The following is a 22,787-nucleotide window of genomic DNA, read 5'->3' as shown; positions in this document are numbered from 1 at the left end:
GCGTTGTTTTTCTCTGCTGAATTAATTATACCCTCTTGATTTGTGAATGGATAGCTATAACCTGGCATGAAATACCTATATACTAAGCTATATACTCGGTCTACAATTAACACAATAATACTTTATAATTTCCATGTGAATATTTACTTGAATGTGCAATCAACGGAAGCATGTCCTCAGACATCCAGATAGTTTGAAGTGTTCTAGGCCCTAAAGCCAGCTGACATCTGGGCTGTTTGGTAGCAACCTACATATGTTTTCCCACTATTCTCCACTGCCCATCACCATAATGGTAGGCATATCTAAACTCAAAATATACAGCCTGTTGAAGATTAGCAAATAGAAATTACATTTTAAAAAGTTCCAGTAATTTTCCTTAAATTGGTTTTGCTTTATTCCATTACAGGCAGGGCAGTGAGAGGTGGCGGGGGTTAAATACATTCTCAATCTGGGACAGGAAGAGAAGAGTAGCAAACCAGGTAAACATGGACAAGACATCATTGAATTTATCTGTCAACACAGAAAAATGACTAATCAATTATGTTCAATTCTGCCTATAATCAGTCATAGATCTTTCTCACTAAATAGATTCCTTTTTCCCTGCATACATTTGTACTTTTTCTATATATGTCAATATTGATATAGATTTGTAATATACCTGTTATCATAGTCATTTTCTATGTTATTCTATTTTCATTTAATCTTTTTTTATTAAAAAAAAAAAACAGGAAACAAGACATCTGCATTTAAATAATGACAAATAAGACACTGCTGTACATGTTATGGTGAAAAGGGAATGTGGCATCTTCCTATGGTGGTGCTGATATAGCCTACACTGGGCCGTGACCCACTGCAGCAAAGCTATTTCACACTGGTTGTTCAACACTGTGCTGGAAAAGTAGAGACTACTGTGAGAGCATGGATTTGTGTGGTGTCAAACTGTAATCTGGTCACAGAGAGGCCTGTTGAGTGATACCACAGCAAAGCCATTTCTAAGAGTACAGCTTCTATAGGTCACCACATTCATTAACCCCTTCAGAATGGCTGTATTGTATCAGAGGTCACTGTAATGACCCCACTTCCTATTACAGAGTCTGTCTCGCTGCCATCACCATGGCAGCTAGTGGAGGCTGCTGAGGGGAGAACGGCTCATAATAATGGCTGGAACAGAGCAAATGGAATCCAACACATATAAACCATGTGTTTGATACCTTTCCACGGATTCCGCTCCAGCTATTACCACGAGCTATTACCCCAATTAAGGTGCCACCAACCTCCTGTGATGTTGACACCCAGTACTTTTTCACTTGGACAGAGTTATTTTCCCACAGAGATATACCCTTATTTTGAGAGTCGGCTGAAATGCACCAGCCTTTCCCAGCAACTGAAAGCCGAACTCATAGAAAGCAAACCAAACTGTTACAAGAGTAATAATAAGGATAATAATACCATCAATAATAGTAAGAAACAGTAATAAATAATGTAGTATGTTTGATCCAACCAATACAACTGATATGAAATATGTTTGTAAAATGTAGTGAAAGTGGGCACTACAACCCGTACAGTTCAACCTCAATATGCTTGAGATGAACCCGTTTAAAGGGAACCAAAGACATAGAAGTCATTGACATAATTGTGTACCTCAGCAAGACCCCTTTCAGAGGAACAATCTCCTACAGTGCATCTCATGTTTTTTTTTATAGCATAATTGGCTTGGTACAAACACTTAGAGAGAGACATGTTTTGGGAGATATGTGCCATGGCAGTGTTGTAGGGATAGCTTCCTCATCCTCTCCAGGGCGTTTTAACACCGTTTGAACGGGAATAGACTGATTGGCTATTAAAAGGGAGCGATACCAAAATGTATCTTCTCCCTCTCAGAGTTAAACGTGTATCTTTGTTTTGTCAAAGAATATCAAACAATATCACACTTTATAAATACATTTGGCAATACATTTTTGGGCAAAAAGGGGGCAAATTGTGCATTTTTATGTGTGTGAGATGGTCTGTATGTTAGTAAGAGTTACTGACTGACAAGTGAGTTCTGTTTAAAAAAATAAATGAATACTACATTCCTCATGCTATAAAAGACAACCTAAGACCAAAAACCACATTCTTAACATTTGTCACAATCACTGTTTTAAGACGCATCAATTCTCTATGATCTACACTCCTTCTCTTCCACACTGTCATTTCCTGATAGACCTGAGAAACAAAACCATAACGTCTTCTCTCTCTCTCTCTCTCTCTCTCCTCTCTATTGTTCAGCATCTGTCTCCGTTTTTTTACTTTCCTGATATTAAAGATGAATAAGCTTTAGGCACTGATGAGGGAGGAAGGTGAGTTATGTGCCAATGAAAACCCCACCTAGTGTCTAACTCCTCCCTATCCCTGTTCAGTTGTCTCCCATTTGATAAAGTCACGTCACTGCAGGGCTGTATGCTACCATGTGTTGATGTGAGATAGTGTGTGTTGGAATGACAGTCAGTGATGAGGCTATTCACTCCAAAGCAGAACAGGCCCCTGGCATGCAGACAGAGATTAAAATGTATTATTACAATAGTAGTGAAAATGCTTTACACAGCTTTTGACACCTGAAAATGGAACAAGAGTTTTTCATCTCAGTCTTATTCATTATGGTCTGCCATGCCATGTCTTTGTAAGGTGCTGTAACAGCATAGCAGATTGCATTCCATCGCATGCATGTTCAGTGATACTTTAACATCAGATAGATGCAGCAACGGAATAAGGAAAGAGGAGAGAGAAAGAGTCATGGAGGGACTGAATGGGCCACTATACCATAGACGCCAGTGTGTTTTCTTCAGGGTAGGGACAGGGAGTGGAGGTTCGTAGTGAGTGAGTGGGAGGAGGTGCTCCGTCGGCGGGAGAGAGGTCATTGAGCTCACCAGAGGAAGAGAGGGGGAATGAGGGTGAGAGGGAGATGCCAGAGGAAGGGTCAGCAGATCCAGCAAAGGTACGCGGGGGCTTGGGGACCAGGTTAGGCTCCATTGTGGCCCGAGCCAGAAGCTGTGTATCGCCCCCCCTTGGTCCTTCCACTGGCCCCTCTCCCTGACCATACGACCCCCGACCGGACTCAGACTCCCCGTCAGACAACTCCAGAGGTGGTGAGCCACTGCCATCCAGCCTAAAGAGAGAGTCCAGGTACTGTGCAAACTCCAGCACTGCCTGACTAGGGTTGCCGTTGGACAGCTGGGCTGGAGGACTGGAGGGCGGCTGTGACTCTCCTGTCTCTGTTTCCCATCCTTCTACCTCTACTCCCTCCTCCTCATGGCTGATCCGTGGGCTGAGGGGAGCGTTAGGGGTGCTGCCTGGGCTGTAAATGCCAGGCATTTGATGGCAAGGGGCGGCACAAGGCTCTTTTTGTGTGAAAGGCTGACCTATGACACTCTGGGCCAGTGGTGCTGGGGAGTGGTGGCCACTATAGCGCGGGGTGGAAGGGGAAAGGCGCATGGGGTAGTCTGGGGTGGAGCCAGATCCCAGAGGAGTGAAGTAAGGTCCTGCCTCTCCCAGCTCGTGCTCTGGGGTGGCTTGGTAGAGGCAGTCGGCAGCCAGCAGCTCAGTGCGGGAGCTGAGAGAGGGGTTCTCCTCAGGGATAGGTGCATTCAGTTGGAAGGGAAGGCACCCCAGCATGGGTGAGCCCCTGAGTGCAGCTGAGGAGCGTCGGGAGTCCAGGCTGTAGAGGGACTCTGCATCTGACAGGCTCTCCATCACGGCCAAGGGGGCGTGGCGGTCCCTCAGCTCCACAGTAAGGCGCTCCCTGGCCCCCTGCAGAACCACTGACACTGGGGGAGGGGGGCACTCCGCAAAGCCATCCAGTGATATCTCAGAGCGAGCACAGGAACTGAGAGGGAAAGAGGAGGAGCGCAAAATAAAGGGGGGAGATTAGAGGGGAGGGAGGGTGTGGTAACAGATTCACCAAATAGAGGAACATATGTTTTTTTTTTTTTAATGGGTCAGAGTAACAAGTTAAATGATTTAATGAAATAAAAATAGGATAGAATGGAGGCAGAAATTGTAAGGGGTCAAGTAAGAAAAAAGTAGAATACAGTAGGAATAATAAGATGAATGTGAGTAAGGGGGGTATTATAGAGAGTAGAGATGATAGAGGGATAGAGGAGAGGGGTTAGAGCACAGAGGGGTAAGAGAGGGATAAAGGGTTAAGGTTACACTTCACAAATCACTACCAGTAGACTAGACTACTTCGGTTCTCCAGAGGGGAGTGAGGGGGGGGAACTGTACTACCATACGTTGCCACTGATCTGGAGTCAGACCAATGACTGTGGGTTAAAGAGCGAGGAGCGTGCATGGGAGAAAGGTAGTGGCAGAGTTAATGCTGTCATGCTTTACTTATCTGAACACATAGAAGAACAAACTTTGAAGGACTAGGTACATTCTTGCAGACTCTTGCACATATCATACATTCAACGGCCAAAATAAAGGAAACACCAACAGTGTCTTAATAGGTTGTAGGGCCAACACGAGCCAGAACAGCTTCAATGCACCTTGGCATAGATTCTGGAACTCTATTGGAGGGATGCAACAATCAATTTCATGCTCATCCACCATTCAGTGGATAGGGGTCAGAGCCATGGTAGCTAAAATGTAAAAACAGCCTGCACAGCATTTTTAGACATGACCCTAAGCATGATGGCATGTTAATTGCTTAATTGACTCAGGAACCACACATGTGGAAGCACCTGCTTCAATATACTTTGTATCCTTCATTTACTCAAGTGTTTCCATTATTTGGGCAGTTACCTGTACACATGCATGAGATTTTGATTATACAGTCAGTCAGTCAGCCCTAAATGTTCCCAGTCTCTGCCCAGACCCTCCCAAAGCTCCACCCATATCCCAGTGGACTAACCGAACGCTGCTGTTCCTGCGGTGTTGGGTGGTTGGGGTGGGTTGTTGGGTGGCAGGAGGCGGGGCGGCTGCCATGAAGATGGTCTCTGGGTTCAGGTCCACCTCGGTTGGGCTCACCATTACCTTAGCAGCCGACAGCAGGGCTGTCTTCCCTTTGTTATAGTTCTCCAGCACCTGTCAATAACACGGTAGGAGGAGCAGTCAATTTACTGCTACCAGCAGTGTTGACATTATTGACTGATTTGGAGGCTCTGGAAGGACCGAAGGAGGCAGAGCAGTAACAGTGAACAGTAAGGAGAATTTAAGTGCTGTAGAACTGGAATTGCCTGTATATGTGACAGGTAGGCTAGTACAGGAAAAAGTGAATGTTAAGATTATTGAAAACAAGGCATTGGAGACAAGTCAATACTGTGTCAAGTGAAGGGAAAGATGAAGGTCAGAAACACTAAGTCCATCCACCCTCATTTGTTTAAGCATGGTATTTGAATACTGAACAAACCTGGATAGCACAGGCAAACACCAAACCCGAGTAGATACCAAAGTCATGCACTATACCCCTAGATACAAATCTCAGACTTTCACCTTACATGTTGCTGCACAAGTATTCCATAATATGTATGCCTACGCAGATGTATTTGTGGTGTGTACACCCTAAGTAGGTTACTCATCTAAACTGATGAAAAATAAAAAGGAGAGCAGAGAGAGCACAGACAACAGTTACTACACACTCATGGTAATCACTTCACCACACAGAGAGCACAGACAACAGTTACTACACACTCATGGTAATCACTTCACCACACAGAGAGCACAGACAACAGTTACGACACACTCATGGTAATCACTTCACCACACAGAGCACAGACAACAGTTACGACACACTCATGGTAATCCCATCCCCACACAGAGAGCACAGACAACAGTTACTACACACTCATGGTAATCACTTCACCACACAGAGAGCACAGACAACAGTTACGACACACTCATGGTAATCCCATCCCCACACAGAGAGCACAGACAAGTTACGACACACTCATGGTAATCCCATCCCCACACAGAGAGCACAGACAACAGTTACTACACACTCATGGTAATCACGTCACCACACAGAGAGCACAGACAACAGTTACTACACACTCATGGTAATACCATCCCCACACAGAGAGCACAGACAACAGTTACTACACACTCATGGTAATCACTTCACCACACAGAGAGCACAGACAACAGTTACTACACACTCATGGTAATCACGTCACCACACAGAGAGCACAGACAACAGTTACTACACACTCATGGCAATCACGTCACCACACAGAGAGCACAGACAACAGTTACTACACACTCATGGTAATCACGTCACCACACAGAGAGCACAGACAACAGTTACTACACACTCATGGTAATCACGTCACCACACAGAGAGCACAGACAACAGTTACTACACACTCATGGTAATCCCGTCACCACACAGAGAGCACAGACAACAGTTACTACACACTCATGGTAATCCCATCCCCACACAGAGAGCACAGACAACAGTTACTACACACTCATGGTAATCCCATCCCCACACAGAGAGCACAGACAACAGTTACTACACACTCATGGCAATCACGTCACCACACAGAGAGCACAGACAACAGTTACTACACACTCATGGTAATCACGTCACCACACAGAGAGCACAGACAACAGTTACTACACACTCATGGTAATCCCATCCCCACACAGAGAGCACAGACAACAGTTACTACACACTCATGGTAATCACGTCACCACACAGAGAGCACAGACAACAGTTACTACACACTCATGGTAATCACGTCACCACACAGAGAGCACAGACAAGTTACTACACACTCATGGTAATCACGTCACCACACAGAGAGCACAGACAAGTTACTATACACTCATGGTAATCACGTCACCACACAGAGAGCACAGACAACAGTTACTACACACTCATGGTAATCACGTCACCACACAGAGAGCACAGACAACAGTTACTACACACTCATGGTAATCACGTCACCACACAGAGAGCACAGACAACAGTTACTACACACTCATGGTAATCACGTCACCACACAGAGAGCACAGACAACAGTTACTACACACTCATGGTAATCACTTCACCACACAGAGCACAGACAACAGTTACGACACACTCATGGTAATCCCATCCCCACACAGAGAGCACAGACAACAGTTACTACACACTCATGGTAATCACTTCACCACACAGAGAGCACAGACAACAGTTACGACACACTCATGGTAATCCCATCCCCACACAGAGAGCACAGACAAGTTACGACACACTCATGGTAATCCCATCCCCACACAGAGAGCACAGACAACAGTTACTACACACTCATGGTAATCCCGTCACCACACAGAGAGCACAGACAACAGTTACTACACACTCATGGTAATCCCATCCCCACACAGAGAGCACAGACAACAGTTACTACACACTCATGGTAATCACTTCACCACACAGAGAGCACAGACAACAGTTACTACACACTCGTGGTAATCATGTCACCACACAGAGAGCACAGACAACAGTTACTACACACTCGTGGTAATCATGTCACCACACAGAGAGCACAGACAACAGTTACTACACACTCATGGTAATCACTTCACCACACAGAGAGCACAGACAACAGTTACTACACACTCATGGTAATACCATCCCCACACAGAGAGCACAGACAACAGTTACTACACACTCATGGTAATCACTTCACCACACAGAGAGCACAGACAACAGTTACTACACACTCATGGTAATCACGTCACCACACAGAGAGCACAGACAACAGTTACTACACACTCATGGTAATCACGTCACCACACAGAGAGCACAGACAACAGTTACTACACACTCATGGTAATCACGTCACCACACAGAGAGCACAGACAACAGTTACTACACACTCATGGTAATCACGTCACCACACAGAGAGCACAGACAACAGTTACTACACACTCATGGTAATCACGTCACCACACAGAGAGCACAGACAACAGTTACTACACACTCATGGTAATCACGTCACCACACAGAGAGCACAGACAACAGTTACTACACACTCATGGTAATCACGTCACCACACAGAGAGCACAGACAACAGTTACTACACACTCATGGTAATCACTTCACCACACAGAGCACAGACAACAGTTACGACACACTCATGGTAATCCCATCCCCACACAGAGAGCACAGACAACAGTTACTACACACTCATGGTAATCACTTCACCACACAGAGAGCACAGACAACAGTTACGACACACTCATGGTAATCCCATCCCCACACAGAGAGCACAGACAAGTTACGACACACTCATGGTAATCCCATCCCCACACAGAGAGCACAGACAACAGTTACTACACACTCGTGGTAATCACTTCACCACACAGAGAGCACAGACAACAGTTACTACACACTCGTGGTAATCATGTCACCACACAGAGAGCACAGACAACAGTTACTACACACTCGTGGTAATCATGTCACCACACAGAGAGCACAGACAACAGTTACTACACACTCATGGTAATCACTTCACCACACAGAGAGCACAGACAACAGTTACTACACACTCATGGTAATACCATCCCCACACAGAGAGCACAGACAACAGTTACTACACACTCATGGTAATCACTTCACCACACAGAGAGCACAGACAACAGTTACTACACACTCATGGTAATCACGTCACCACACAGAGAGCACAGACAACAGTTACTACACACTCATGGTAATCACGTCACCACACAGAGAGCACAGACAACAGTTACTACACACTCATGGTAATCACGTCACCACACAGAGAGCACAGACAACAGTTACTACACACTCATGGTAATCACGTCACCACACAGAGAGCACAGACAACAGTTACTACACACTCATGGTAATCACGTCACCACACAGAGAGCACAGACAACAGTTACTACACACTCATGGTAATCCCGTCCCCACACAGAGAGCACAGACAACAGTTACTACACACTCATGGTAATCACGTCACCACACAGAGAGCACAGACAACAGTTACTACACACTCATGGTAATCACGTCACCACACAGAGAGCACAGACAACAGTTACTACACACTCATGGTAATCACTTCACCACACAGAGAGCACAGACAACAGTTACTACACACTCATGGTAATCACGTCACCACACAGAGAGCACAGACAAGTTACTACACACTCATGGTAATCACGTCACCACACAGAGAGCACAGACAACAGTTACTACACACTCATGGTAATCACGTCACCACACAGAGAGCACAGACAACAGTTACTACACACTCATGGTAATCACGTCACCACACAGAGAGCACAGACAACAGTTACTACACACTCATGGTAATCACGTCACCACACAGAGAGCACAGACAACAGTTACTACACACTCATGGTAATCACGTCACCACACAGAGAGCACAGACAACAGTTACTACACACTCATGGTAATCACATCACCACACAGAGAGCACAGACAACAGTTACTACACACTCATGGTAATCACGTCACCACACAGAGCACAGACAACAGTTACTACACACTCATGGTAATCACGTCACCACACAGAGAGCACAGACAACAGTTACTACACACTCATGGTAATCACGTCACCACACAGAGCACAGACAACAGTTACTACACACTCATGGTAATCACGTCACCACACAGAGAGCACAGACAACAGTTACTACACACTCATGGTAATCACGTCACCACACAGAGAGCACAGACAAGTTACTACACACTCATGGTAATCACGTCACCACACAGAGAGCACAGACAACAGTTACTACACACTCATGGTAATCACGTCACCACACAGAGAGCACAGACAACAGTTACTACACACTCATGGTAATCACGTCACCACACAGAGAGCACAGACAACAGTTACTACACACTCATGGTAATCACGTCACCACACAGAGAGCACAGACAAGTTACTACACACTCATGGTAATCACGTCACCACACAGAGAGCACAGACAACAGTTACTACACACTCATGGTAATCACGTCACCACACAGAGAGCACAGACAACAGTTACTACACACTCATGGTAATCACGTCACCACACAGAGAGCACAGACAACAGTTACTACACACTCATGGTAATCACGTCACCACACAGAGAGCACAGACAAGTTACTACACACTCATGGTAATCCCATCCCCACACAGAGAGCACAGACAACAGTTACTACACACTCATGGTAATCACGTCACCACACAGAGAGCACAGACAACAGTTACTACACACTCATGGTAATCACGTCACCACACAGAGCACAGACAACAGTTACTACACACTCATGGTAATCCCATCCCCACACAGAGAGCACAGACAAGTTACTACACACTCATGGTAATCCCATCCCCACACAGAGAGCACAGACAACAGTTACTACACACTCATGGTAATCACGTCACCACACAGAGAGCACAGACAACAGTTACTACACACTCATGGTAATCCCATCCCCACACAGAGAGCACAGACAAGTTACTACACACTCATGGTAATCCCATCCCCACACAGAGAGCACAGACAACAGTTACTACACACTCATGGTAATCACGTCACCACACAGAGAGCACAGACAAGTTACTACACACTCATGGTAATCACGTCACCACACAGAGAGCACAGACAAGTTACTACACACTCATGGTAATCACGTCACCACACAGAGAGCACAGACAAGTTACTACACACTCATGGTAATCACGTCACCACACAGAGAGCACAGACAACAGTTACTACACACTCATGGTAATCACTTCACCACACAGAGAGCACAGACAACAGTTACTACACACTCATGGTAATCACTTCACCACACAGAGAGCACAGACAAGTTACTACACACTCATGGTAATCACGTCACCACACAGAGAGCACAGACAACAGTTACTACACACTCATGGTAATCACGTCACCACACAGAGAGCACAGACAACAGTTACTACACACTCATGGTAATCACGTCACCACACAGAGAGCACAGACAAGTTACTACACACTCATGGTAATCCCATCCCCACACAGAGAGCACAGACAACAGTTACTACACACTCATGGTAATCACGTCACCACACAGAGAGCACAGACAACAGTTACTACACACTCATGGTAATCACGTCACCACACAGAGCACAGACAACAGTTACTACACACTCATGGTAATCCCATCCCCACACAGAGAGCACAGACAAGTTACTACACACTCATGGTAATCCCATCCCCACACAGAGAGCACAGACAACAGTTACTACACACTCATGGTAATCACGTCACCACACAGAGAGCACAGACAACAGTTACTACACACTCATGGTAATCCCATCCCCACACAGAGAGCACAGACAAGTTACTACACACTCATGGTAATCCCATCCCCACACAGAGAGCACAGACAACAGTTACTACACACTCATGGTAATCACGTCACCACACAGAGAGCACAGACAAGTTACTACACACTCATGGTAATCACGTCACCACACAGAGCACAGACAAGTTACTACACACTCATGGTAATCACGTCACCACACAGAGCACAGACAAGTTACTACACACTCATGGTAATCACGTCACCACACAGAGCACAGACAAGTTACTACACACTCATGGTAATCACGTCACCACACAGAGAGCACAGACAAGTTACTACACACTCATGGTAATCACGTCACCACACAGAGAGCACAGACAACAGTTACTACACACTCATGGTAATCACGTCACCACACAGAGAGCACAGACAACAGTTACTACACACTCATGGTAATCACGTCACCACACAGAGAGCACAGACAACAGTTACTACACACTCATGGTAATCACGTCACCACACAGAGAGCACAGACAAGTTACTACACACTCATGGTAATCACGTCACCACACAGAGAGCACAGACAACAGTTACTACACACTCATGGTAATCACTTCACCACACAGAGAGCACAGACAACAGTTACTACACACTCATGGTAATCACGTCACCACACAGAGAGCACAGACAACAGTTACTACACACTCATGGTAATCACGTCACCACACAGAGAGCACAGACAACAGTTACTACACACTCATGGTAATCACGTCACCACACAGAGAGCACAGACAACAGTTACTACACACTCATGGTAATCACTTCACCACACAGAGAGCACAGACAAGTTACTACACACTCATGGTAATCACGTCACCACACAGAGAGCACAGACAACAGTTACTACACACTCATGGTAATCACTTCACCACACAGAGAGCACAGACAACAGTTACTACACACTCATGGTAATCACGTCACCACACAGAGAGCACAGACAACAGTTACTACACACTCATGGTAATCACGTCACCACACAGAGAGCACAGACAACAGTTACTACACACTCATGGTAATCACGTCACCACACAGAGAGCACAGACAACAGTTACTACACACTCATGGTAATCACGTCACCACACAGAGAGCACAGACAACAGTTACTACACACTCATGGTAATCACGTCACCACACAGAGAGCACAGACAACAGTTACTACACACTCATGGTAATCACGTCACCACAGAGAGCACAGACAACAGTTACTACACACTCATGGTAATCACGTCACCACACAGAGAGCACAGACAACAGTTACTACACACTCATGGTAATCACATCACCACACAGAGAGCACAGACAACAGTTACTACACACTCATGGTAATCACGTCACCACACAGAGAGCACAGACAACAGTTACTACACACTCATGGTAATCACGTCACCACACAGAGAGCACAGACAACAGTTACTACACACTCATGGTAATCACGTCACCACACAGAGAGCACAGACAACAGTTACTACACACTCATGGTAATCACGTCACCACACAGAGAGCACAGACAACAGTTACTACACACTCATGGTAATCACGTCACCACACAGAGAGCACAGACAACAGTTACTACACACTCATGGTAATCACATCACCACACAGAGAGCACAGACAACAGTTACTACACACTCATGGTAATCACGTCACCACACAGAGAGCACAGACAACAGTTACTACACACTCATGGTAATCACGTCACCACACAGAGAGCACAGACAACAGTTACTACACACTCATGGTAATCACGTCACCACACAGAGAGCACAGACAACAGTTACTACACACTCATGGTAATCACGTCACCACACAGAGAGCACAGACAACAGTTACTACACACTCATGGTAATCACGTCACCACACAGGTAAATATGTTATTTGTCTTTAATGAGTTAAAACACAAAATGAAAAAAAGCATTATTCAAAATATACAATATCATGAATAAATATGAAAACACGTGGATCACAAGCCATGCATTTTCTTAAACACATTGTGACATGGAATACAACATTTCAATATGAACATGACAACTGGCTAAAATAAATGATAATATAAATGATAATGGGAGTTAACATTGAACAAACATGCATGGTATTGGTATGAAAGCTGTGTGTAACAGGAAGAGATGGACAGAGAGGGATGTGAGTAAAAACAGTCAGCTAATGATGGGCGTCAATCAGCATAGAAAAAAACTAAATGAAGTACAGTACTTTTGTGGACATAATTATAGCACATACTGAGAACCAGGCGAAAGACCAAGAAGGCAGAAAGCAACATGACCTTAATATTTCCATAGCAACAACAACAACAGAAAAAGGCACCTCACCAACACCCCAGCAGCACCATAGGGGACACAATCAGAAACAAAGCCACCAAGATCAAATACTGTAAAACAAATCAACCAGTAGGTGCATCTCCCACAGTGCAGAACAGTACCAGGGAAGTACTGTTCTGCCTCCATGACCAGTGATAGACTTGGACTTAAATAGGTGCTGGCACTCATTTTGAGAGCTGTTACTGTTCACATTTAGGTGCTTGGGCTAGGAAAAGGAGCACAAGCAGTAGAAAATGGGAGGTGCAGGTATTCAGCTCTGGTGAGCTCCTGCCCAAGTCAAGCACTGACCATGACTAATAGAGAAGCACGTCCTTCCTCTTTGTAACAAACCCATTGAGATATATTATTAGGTCAATTTATCTTTTGACTAATTATATCAATGAATTGAGCATAAACGAGGGCTAGCTCAGTGCTCCATCATCTCACTAATATAAAGTGAACTGGTCTGAATGGTGGGAGGTTATTTCAGGCTGGTCAATCTGTATAAGTAGTCATCACCGTCAGGTAACAGGCTACTCTAATTTAAAACCAGCCATTAGAATCTATTTGATGTGACCACACCGTCTACAGGAGCCTGGTTGCCAGTCTGTTTGTGCCATCATGCCAACTGTGGGGGAATCAGAGCACTCAGACACTTAGCACATCCTCCTTACTCAGGACACCTTGAGCTGCCAATTTGCAACAGCAGGAGGCCACAAGGAATAACGAGGAGGGGTTAGTGTTGGAGAAATGGGGGTAACCATGGAAACCTCACTGCATCTAGAGAAAGGCGTGTATTAGTTAGTAAGTAGGGTGTGTGGTGGTTGCTCAATCTGAACAATTTGAAGCTAAAGCAAAGAGCAAGACAGGGTTTGTAAGACTGAAGAGGCAGAGGAGGACTGTGAGCTGGAGAGGCAGAGACTAACGTTAAACCAGAAGATTTGGGATAGGTAGTGGGAGGGTGGTGGATGGTGGATTTGAAGAGTCTACTTGGGTAGATGAAGGGGTATTGGATAGTACAGGTTCAGAGGGGCTTGGTGGAAGGGTACACCTGTAAGAGGAGGGGGTCTGTCTGCCATGATTGTGGGGGAAAGGGTAGGTCTGTTTGGGGGATACTTGATGCTTGAGGGAAAGAGAGTGGGTGTGACAGAGGTGTAGAGAACAAGTCTGTTTTCTGAGTAGAGGGGCCATTCGATAATTGGGAGACGGCGGGTTGGTCTATGTGGGAGACGGCGGGTTGGTCTATGTGGGAGACGGCGGGTTGGTCTATGTGGGAGACGGCGGGTTGGTCTATGTGGGAGATGGCAGGTTGGTCTATTTGTGGGGAGGTATTTGATGGTTCAGTGGGGGAAAGACTACCCATAAGAGGAGGGGTAGAGTGTGTTTGGGGAACAGATGCGGTATCTGTAAGAGGGGTAGATGGCAGCTCTATTTTGGGGGTAGAGGGACATTCTGAAAGAGAACAGGGAGAGGAAAGGTCTTTGCGGGTATCAGAAGATGTATTTGAAAGAGGAGAGAAAAAGAGTGGGTCTTTCTTAGTATCAGAAGAGCTATCTGAAAGAGGAGAGGGAGAGAGTGAGTCTTTGTGGGCGTTAGAGGAGGTATCTGAAAGAGGAGAGGGAGAGAGTGAGTCTTTGTGGGCGTTAGAGGAGGTATCTGAAAGAGGAGAGGGAGAGAGTGAGTCTTTGTGGGCATTAGAGGAGGTATCTGAAAGAGGAGAGGGAGAGAGTGAGTCTTTCTTAGTATCAGAAGAGCTATCTGAAAGAGGAGAGGGAGAGAGTGAGTCTTTCTTAGTATCAGAAGAGCTATCTGAAAGAGGAGAGGGAGAGAGTGAGTCTTTGTGGGCGTTAGAGGAGGTATCTGAAAGAAGAGGTGTAGAGGGCAGCTCTGTTTCGGAGGTTATGACCACAACAGTGCTGGCTGGTTGGCCCTCATCCTCCATCTCCATTAGCTCTGCACCTGCCTGCTCAGAACTGAGACCAAATGGTTCCAGTACCTGCAGAGACATAAGTATCACACAGACATACAAACACACCACTGCAGTTTCAATCACACAACACCATGCTTACACCAATACCCAACACACAGCAGACACATTCCTTCACCACTGCAGTTTCAATCACACAACACCATGCTTACACCAATACCCAACACACAGCAGACACACTCCAACACCACTGCAGTTTCAATCACACAACACCATGCATACACCAATACCCAATACACAGCAGGCACACTCCAACACCACTGCAGTTCCAGAGTAACCTCAGTATAGCCTAAGCGTGGAGCAGACCAGACAGAACATCCAACACACCGTCAGTGAACAGCACCCTTCACCAGCTACAGCACAAGAAAACACGAGGTTAGTTCTAACTATTAATTGAAAACATACAATTGTTAGGAAAGCTTTTACAGACAGAAACCCACAAACACATTCATACATACAGTTGAAGTCGGAAGTTTACATACACTTAGGTTGGAGTCATTAAAACCCGTTTTTCAACCTCTCCACAAATTTCTTGTTAACAAATTATAGCTTTGGCAAGTCGGTTAGGACATCTACTTTGTGCAGGACAAGTAATTTTTCCAACAATTGTTTACAGACAGATTATTTCACTATCACAATTCCAGTGGGTCAGAAGTGTACATACACCAAGTTGACTGTGCCTTTAAACAGCTTGGAAAATTCCCAAAAATTATGTCATGGCTTTAGAAGCTTCTGATAGGCTAATTGACATAATTTGAGTCAATTGGAGGTGTACCTGTGAATGTATTTCAAGGCCTACCTTCAAACACAGTGCCTCTTTGCTTGACATCATGGATAAATCAAATGAAATGAGCAATTACCAAGTCTGGTTCATCCTTGGGAGCAATTTCCAAACGCCTGAAGGTACCACCTTCATCTGTACAAACAATAGTACGCAAGTATAAACACCATGGGACCACGCAGCTGTCACACCACTCAGGAAGGAGACGCGTTCTGTCTCCTAGAGATGAACGTACTTTGATGCGAAAACTACAAATCAATCCCAGAACAACAGCAAAGCACCTTGTGAAGCTGCTGGAGGAAACCGGTACAAAAATATTTATACCCACAGTAAAAAAGTATATCGTCATAACCTGAAAGGCCGCTCAGCAAGGATGAAGCCACTGCTCCAAAACCGCCATAAAAAAGCCAGACTACGGTTTGCAACTGCACATGGGGACAAAGATCGTAATTTTTGGAGAAATGTCCTCTGGTCTGATGAAACAGAAATATAACTGTTTGGCCATAATGACCATCGTTATGTTTGGAGTAAAAGGGGAGGCTTGCAAGCCAAAGAAAACCATCCCAACCGTGAAGCACGGGGGTGGCAGCATCATGTTGTGGGGGTGCTTTGCTGCAGGAGGGACTGGTGCACTTCACAAAATAGATGGCATCACGAGGCAAAAAAATTTGGTGGATATATTGAAGCAACATCTCAAGACAACAGTCAGGAAGTTTAAGCTTGATCGAAAATGGGTCTTCCAAATGGACAATGACCCCAAGCATACTTCCAAAGTTGTGGCAAAATGGCTTAAGGACAACAAAGGCAAGGTATTGGAGTGGCCATCACAAAGCCCTGATCTCAATCCTATAGAAAATGTGTGGGCAGAACTGAAAAAGCGTGTGAGCAAGGGAGGCCTACAAACCTGACTCAGTTACACCAGCTCTGTCAGGAGGAATGGGCCAAAATTCACCCAACTTATTGTGGGAAGCTTGTGGAAGGCTACACAAAACGTTTGACCCAAATTAAATTTAAAGGTAATGCTACCAAATACTAACTGAGTGTATGTAAACTAATGACCCAATGGGAATGTGACGAAAGAAATAAAAGCAGAAATAAATCATTCTCTATTATTATTCTGACATTTCACATTATTAAAATAAAGTGGTGATCCTAACTGACCTAAGACAGTGAATTTTTACTATGATTAAATGTCAGGAATTGTGAAAAACTTGAGTTTATTTGGCTAAGGTGTATGTAGTGGGGCAAAAAAGTATTTAGTCAGCCACCAATTGTGCAAGTTCTCCCACTTAAAAAGATGAGAGAGGCCTGTAATTTTCATCATAGGTACACTTCAACTATGGCAGACAAAATGAGAAAAAAATCCAGAAAATCACATTGTAGGTTTTTTAATGAATTTATTTGCAAATTATGGTGGAAAATAAGTATTTGGTCAACAACAAAAGTTTATCTCAATACTTTGTTATATACCCTTTGTTGGCAATAACAGAGGTCAAATGTTTTCTGTAAGTCTTCACAAGGTTTTCACACACTGTTGCTGGTATTTTGACCCATTCCTCCATGCAGATGTCCTCTAGAGCAGTGATGTTTTGGGGCTGTTGCTGGGCAACACGGACTTCCAACTCCCTCCAAAGATTTTCTATGGGGTTGAGAACTGGAGACTGGCTAGGCCACTCCAGGACCTTGAAATGCTTCTTACGAAGCCACTCCTTCGTTGCCCGGGCAGTGTGTTTGGGATCATTGTCATGCTGAAAGACCCAGCCACGTTTCATCTTCAATGCCCTTGCTGATGAAAGGAGGTTTTCACTCAAAATCTCACGATACATAGCCCCATTCATTCTTTCCTTTACACAGATCAGTCGTCCTGGTCCCTTTGCAGAAAAACAGCCCCAAAGCATGATGTTTCCACCCCCATGCTTCACAGTAGGTATGGTGTCTTTGGACGAAACTCAGCATTCTTTGTCCTCCAAACACGACAAATTGAGTTTTTAACCAAAAAGTTATATTTTGGTTTCATCCTTTTTCTGGATCATCCAAATGCTCTCTAGCAAACTTCAGACGGGCCTGGACATGCACTGGCTTAAGCAGGGGGACACGTCTGGCACTGCAGGATTTGAGTCCCTGGCGGCGTAGTGTGTTACTGATGGTAGGCTTTGTTACTTTGGTCCCAGCTCTCTGCAGGTCATTCACTAGGTCCCCCCCGTGTGGTTCTGGGATTTTTGCTCACCGTTCTTGTAATCATTGACCCCACGGGGTGAGATCTTGCGTGGAGCCCCAGATCGAGGGAGATTATCAGTGGTCTTGTATGTCTTCCATTTCCTAATAATTGCTCCCACGGTTGATTTCTTCAAACCAAGCTGCCTACCTATTGCAGATTCAGTCTTCCCAGCCTAGTGCAGGTCTACAATTTTGTTTCTGGTGTCCTTTGACAGCTCTTTGGTCTTGGCCATAGTGGAGTTTGGAGTGTGACTGTTTGAGGTTGTGGACAGGTGTCTTTTATACTGATAACAAGTTCAAACAGGTACCATTAATACAGGTAATGAGTGGAGGACAGAGGAGCCTCTTAAAGAAGAAGTTACAGGTCTGTGAGAGACAGAAATCTTGCTTGTTTGTAGGTGATCAAATACTTATTATCCACCATAATTTGCAAATAAATTCATAAAAAATCCTACAATGTGATTTTCTGGATTTTTTTCTCATTTTGTCTGTCATAGTTGAAGTGTACCTATGATGAAAATTACAGGCCTCTCATCTTTTTAAGTGGGAGAACTTGCACAATTGGTGGCTGACTAAATACTTTTTTGCCCCACTGTATACTTCCGACTTCAACTGTAGAACATTCATCCAGTGTCATCACCTGCCAACTCAGTGCATGAATGAGGTTTGATTAATTTATACTTCCCTCAGTGCACTTCACCAGGGCTCCGCTACCTTATTCTGTCACCTTCCCCAACAGAGCATCTTACCAGGACCCCTACAATCTAATTTTATCTACAGGAAACCTCCACTCATCCCATCCAACACACAAAGGAAATCCAGACAGACATGGACAGTGTATCTATTATATTCACAGACCTTGTTGAGTCCCTCCATCACCATGTGAGGCATGTGCTCGTTTAGCATGGCAGGGGAGATGATGACCTCGTTGAAAGACTTGTTATCCCCCCAGAGAGCTGAGTAGGTGGGCTCCTCCTGTCCACAGCTACACACAGAGGGGCATGCTAAATTATATACACAGCAAAATGATGTATGCATGCACATTAATACCAAAAGTAATGTCTGCGTAAAGCCAGTCTTTTCCCTCGTACAGTTTCTATCCAATTAGCATAAAACATGTCACACTAGATGTGTACTAAACTGACTGGTAGTATACACTGTCCTCAGCCACCTGGACGAAAGGAATGCATGTGAGTATGCTGTTCATCAACTACAATACCGCTAAGCTCACCACAAAGCTCTCCGCCTTGGGACTGAACTCCTCCCTATGCACCTGGGTGCTGGACTTCCTGACGGCTGCCCCCAGGTGGTGAAGGTAGGCAACATCACCTCCTTCACACTGATCCTTAACACAGGAGCCCCACAAGGGTGCATCCTCAGTCCCCTACTGTACTCCCTGTATACCCGCGACCGGGTGGCCTCACAGTCCCAACTCCATCATCAAGTTACTGATGTGACAAGACGGTCTACAGAGAGGAGGCAGGCATTCTTACGGCGTGGTGCCAGGTAAACAACAAATCCCTCAACGTCAGCAAAACAAAGGAGATGGTTGTGGACTTAAGGAGGAACCAGGCTGAGAACGCTCCCATCCTCATCAACAGGGCCGCCCTGGAGACGGTCAAAAAAATGTTAAAAATCGGGCTAAACATCTCCAAGAAGCTGAAAATGGTCAAACCACACAGACACCGTGGTGAATATGCTTCAGCGCATAAAGCGGCAGGAAGGACAATTGGTATAGATCAAGAATCAGCCACCAACCTGAACACAAAAACCCATCCTCCTAAAACTTGAAAGCATTTTACAGGACACTACTCATCCCCTTCACTCAAAACAGATAGATATGGGACTCTTTCATTCCAACAGCCATTAGGCTGTATAATAGATAGTCTGTTGGTCCCTCCAGTATACAGCATATTGCACTTTCACTTTAAACGTGTAGCTATAGCACTTTGAATTAATTCTTTTGTGTCGTTTTATGTAAAGTATTTTTAAGCACATGACCAAACAAATGTCCCCCTAGTGGGATAATAAAGTTGATCGTAATCTCTGAAGGACGCACGACAGCAACTCTTCAACCTCAAGAGGCTGAAGAAATTTGGCCTGTCCCCGAGGGCTCTCAGTGTTCTTCAGGAGCACCAGGCTGCATCACAGCCTGGTACGGCAACTCCGCCGCCGCTGACCGCAAGGCTCTACAGAGGGTGGTACGCTCAGCCGAACGCACCATCGGGTGCACACTGCCTGCCCTCCAGGACACCTACAACACAAGGTGTCGCAGGAAGGCCAAGAAGATCATCATGGACCTCAGCCACCTGAGACACGGCCTGTTCTCCCTGATTTCAACAATCAATATAGGTGCATCATGGCAAAAACTGACAGACTGGCCAATAGCTTCTAACCCCAGATCATCAGGCTGCTGAATAGCCACCAATAGGCTGCTACCTGCTCCCCCTGCCCCCAGACTTCATTTGACCTCCACCGCAACAGACATTTATCCTCCTCCCTGCCCTCCCTCAACCCACAATGGACATTTATCATTGTTACTCACTCTATAGAGAAGTATCCTTGTTTATACACTTCACTACTTTTAACTGCAGCAGCTGTAGATCATTTAAAACTAGCTGTAAATGTGTGTATACACTAGTTTGGGGTCATTTAGAAATGAGAAATTTAGGCTATTCTATGTGAGAAATTGCCAAGAAACTGAAGATCTCGTACCATGCTGTGTACTACCTTCACAGAACAGCGCAAACTGGCTCCAACCAGAATAGAAAGAGTGGGAGGCCCCAGTGCACAACTGAGCAAGAGGACAAGTACATTAGAGTGTCTAGTTTGAGAAACAGACACCTCACAGAACAAGAATAGACTGACGAGTTTCATAAGAAAGTAATTTGTTTCTGGCCATTTTGAACCTGTAATCGAACCCACAAATGCTGATACTCAACTAATCTAAAGGCCAGTTGTATTGCTTCTTTAATCAGCACAACAGTTTTCAGCTGTGCTAACTTAATTGCAAAAGTTTTTTTATGATCAATTAGCCTTTTAAAATGATCAACTTGGATTAGCTGACAACGTTCCATTGGAACACAAGTGTGAGTTGCTGATAATGGGCCTCTGTACACCTATATAGATACTCAAAAAAAATAAATCTGCCGTTTCCAGCAACATTAACAATGTCTACACTGTACATCTGATCAATTTGATGACATTTTAATGGACAAAAATATGTGCTTTCCTTTTCAAAAACAAGGACATTTCTAAATGACCCCAAACTTTTGAACGGTAGTGTATATACAGTATATGCTGTCCTGTGATCTTTTTCTATTCCATTTTTTTACTACTATATTAGTATTACTACTAATATTATTTTTACTATTGTTTCACTCACTTCTCTTTGACCTGCATTGTTGGTCAGAGGATTCTACAGTACCCTGAAATGAAATCTGTGACCCTGTGAATGTGACAAATAAACTTTCTTGTGCCATCATTGTAATGCCAGGGCTCTTACCATGTCTCTGAGGGGTGGTTGTGGACCACGTGGATGACCTTGCCCGGTGGGTAGAGGGGGGTGGAGGCTGACAGGGCGATGCTGAGATCACTGGGATGCAGCCAGAGACGGGTGCTGGGGGGCACGGGGGCTGTCTGGGGCTGGGGGCCGTCGTCCACAGGCAGCTCGGACTTAGGAATGCACTTAGTTCCCCCTGCAATGATCCTCCACTGGCAGGGAGATATCAGCAGTTACAATCTATACTGATAGCGGTTAGAGCACAGTGTTGATGCTTCCTTTCTGTAGAATATACAGGGTTTGATCACACACACACAGTTTGCTATCTCATTAGAAATACATGCACTACCTTTGGCTTGTCGCTCTTCTGTAAGACTTCCAGCAGGTGGCGCCGAAACCCCTCCAACTGAGAGAGACCAATCCTATGAGACAAACAGGAGAGAAATTAGTACAGCTGTACATCATGACATACGATACTTGAAATAGGTGGGGTTTCTACATAGATGACATACCTTGGGACAAGGTCCTTTCCCAAAACGACAGAAGTGACAAACTCTTTGGAGTACTCCATGGCATCCTCACTGTAGAAACAAAACGATGAGGAGAGTCAAATCAAATGTTATTGGTCACATACACAT

At 44.9% G+C, this 22,787-nt stretch overlaps 1 protein-coding gene across 4 annotated transcripts in view; it reads right to left on the bottom strand.

The window, feature by feature from the left end:
* Positions 1–367: 367 nt before the first annotated feature.
* Positions 368–22,787, bottom strand: part of LOC109888433 (sn1-specific diacylglycerol lipase alpha) — a 53,279-nt gene continuing 30,859 nt past the window's right edge. For 3 of the 4 annotated variants that reach the window (XM_031813292.1, XM_031813283.1, XM_031813298.1), the window contains 6 exons: positions 22,662–22,730; positions 22,499–22,571; positions 22,153–22,361; positions 19,506–19,632; positions 4,889–5,061; positions 368–3,862 (listed from right to left, as the gene is read on the bottom strand). In XM_031813292.1, the coding sequence (XP_031669152.1) occupies positions 2,794–3,862; positions 4,889–5,061; positions 19,506–19,632; positions 22,153–22,361; positions 22,499–22,571; positions 22,662–22,730 (1,720 nt within the window). In that variant the 3' untranslated portion in view covers positions 368–2,793. Of the gene's footprint in view, positions 3,863–4,888; positions 5,062–13,198; positions 15,659–19,505; positions 19,633–22,152; positions 22,362–22,498; positions 22,572–22,661; positions 22,731–22,787 lie in introns of those variants that run through there. The other variant, XM_031813302.1, reaches the window with a different exon arrangement.

Source organism: Oncorhynchus kisutch, linkage group LG3, assembly GCF_002021735.2.
Source record: "Oncorhynchus kisutch isolate 150728-3 linkage group LG3, Okis_V2, whole genome shotgun sequence".
NCBI lineage: Eukaryota > Metazoa > Chordata > Actinopteri > Salmoniformes > Salmonidae > Oncorhynchus > Oncorhynchus kisutch.
The sequence above is the reverse complement of the archived record's forward strand: the minus strand, read 5'-3'. Positions and strand labels throughout refer to the sequence as shown.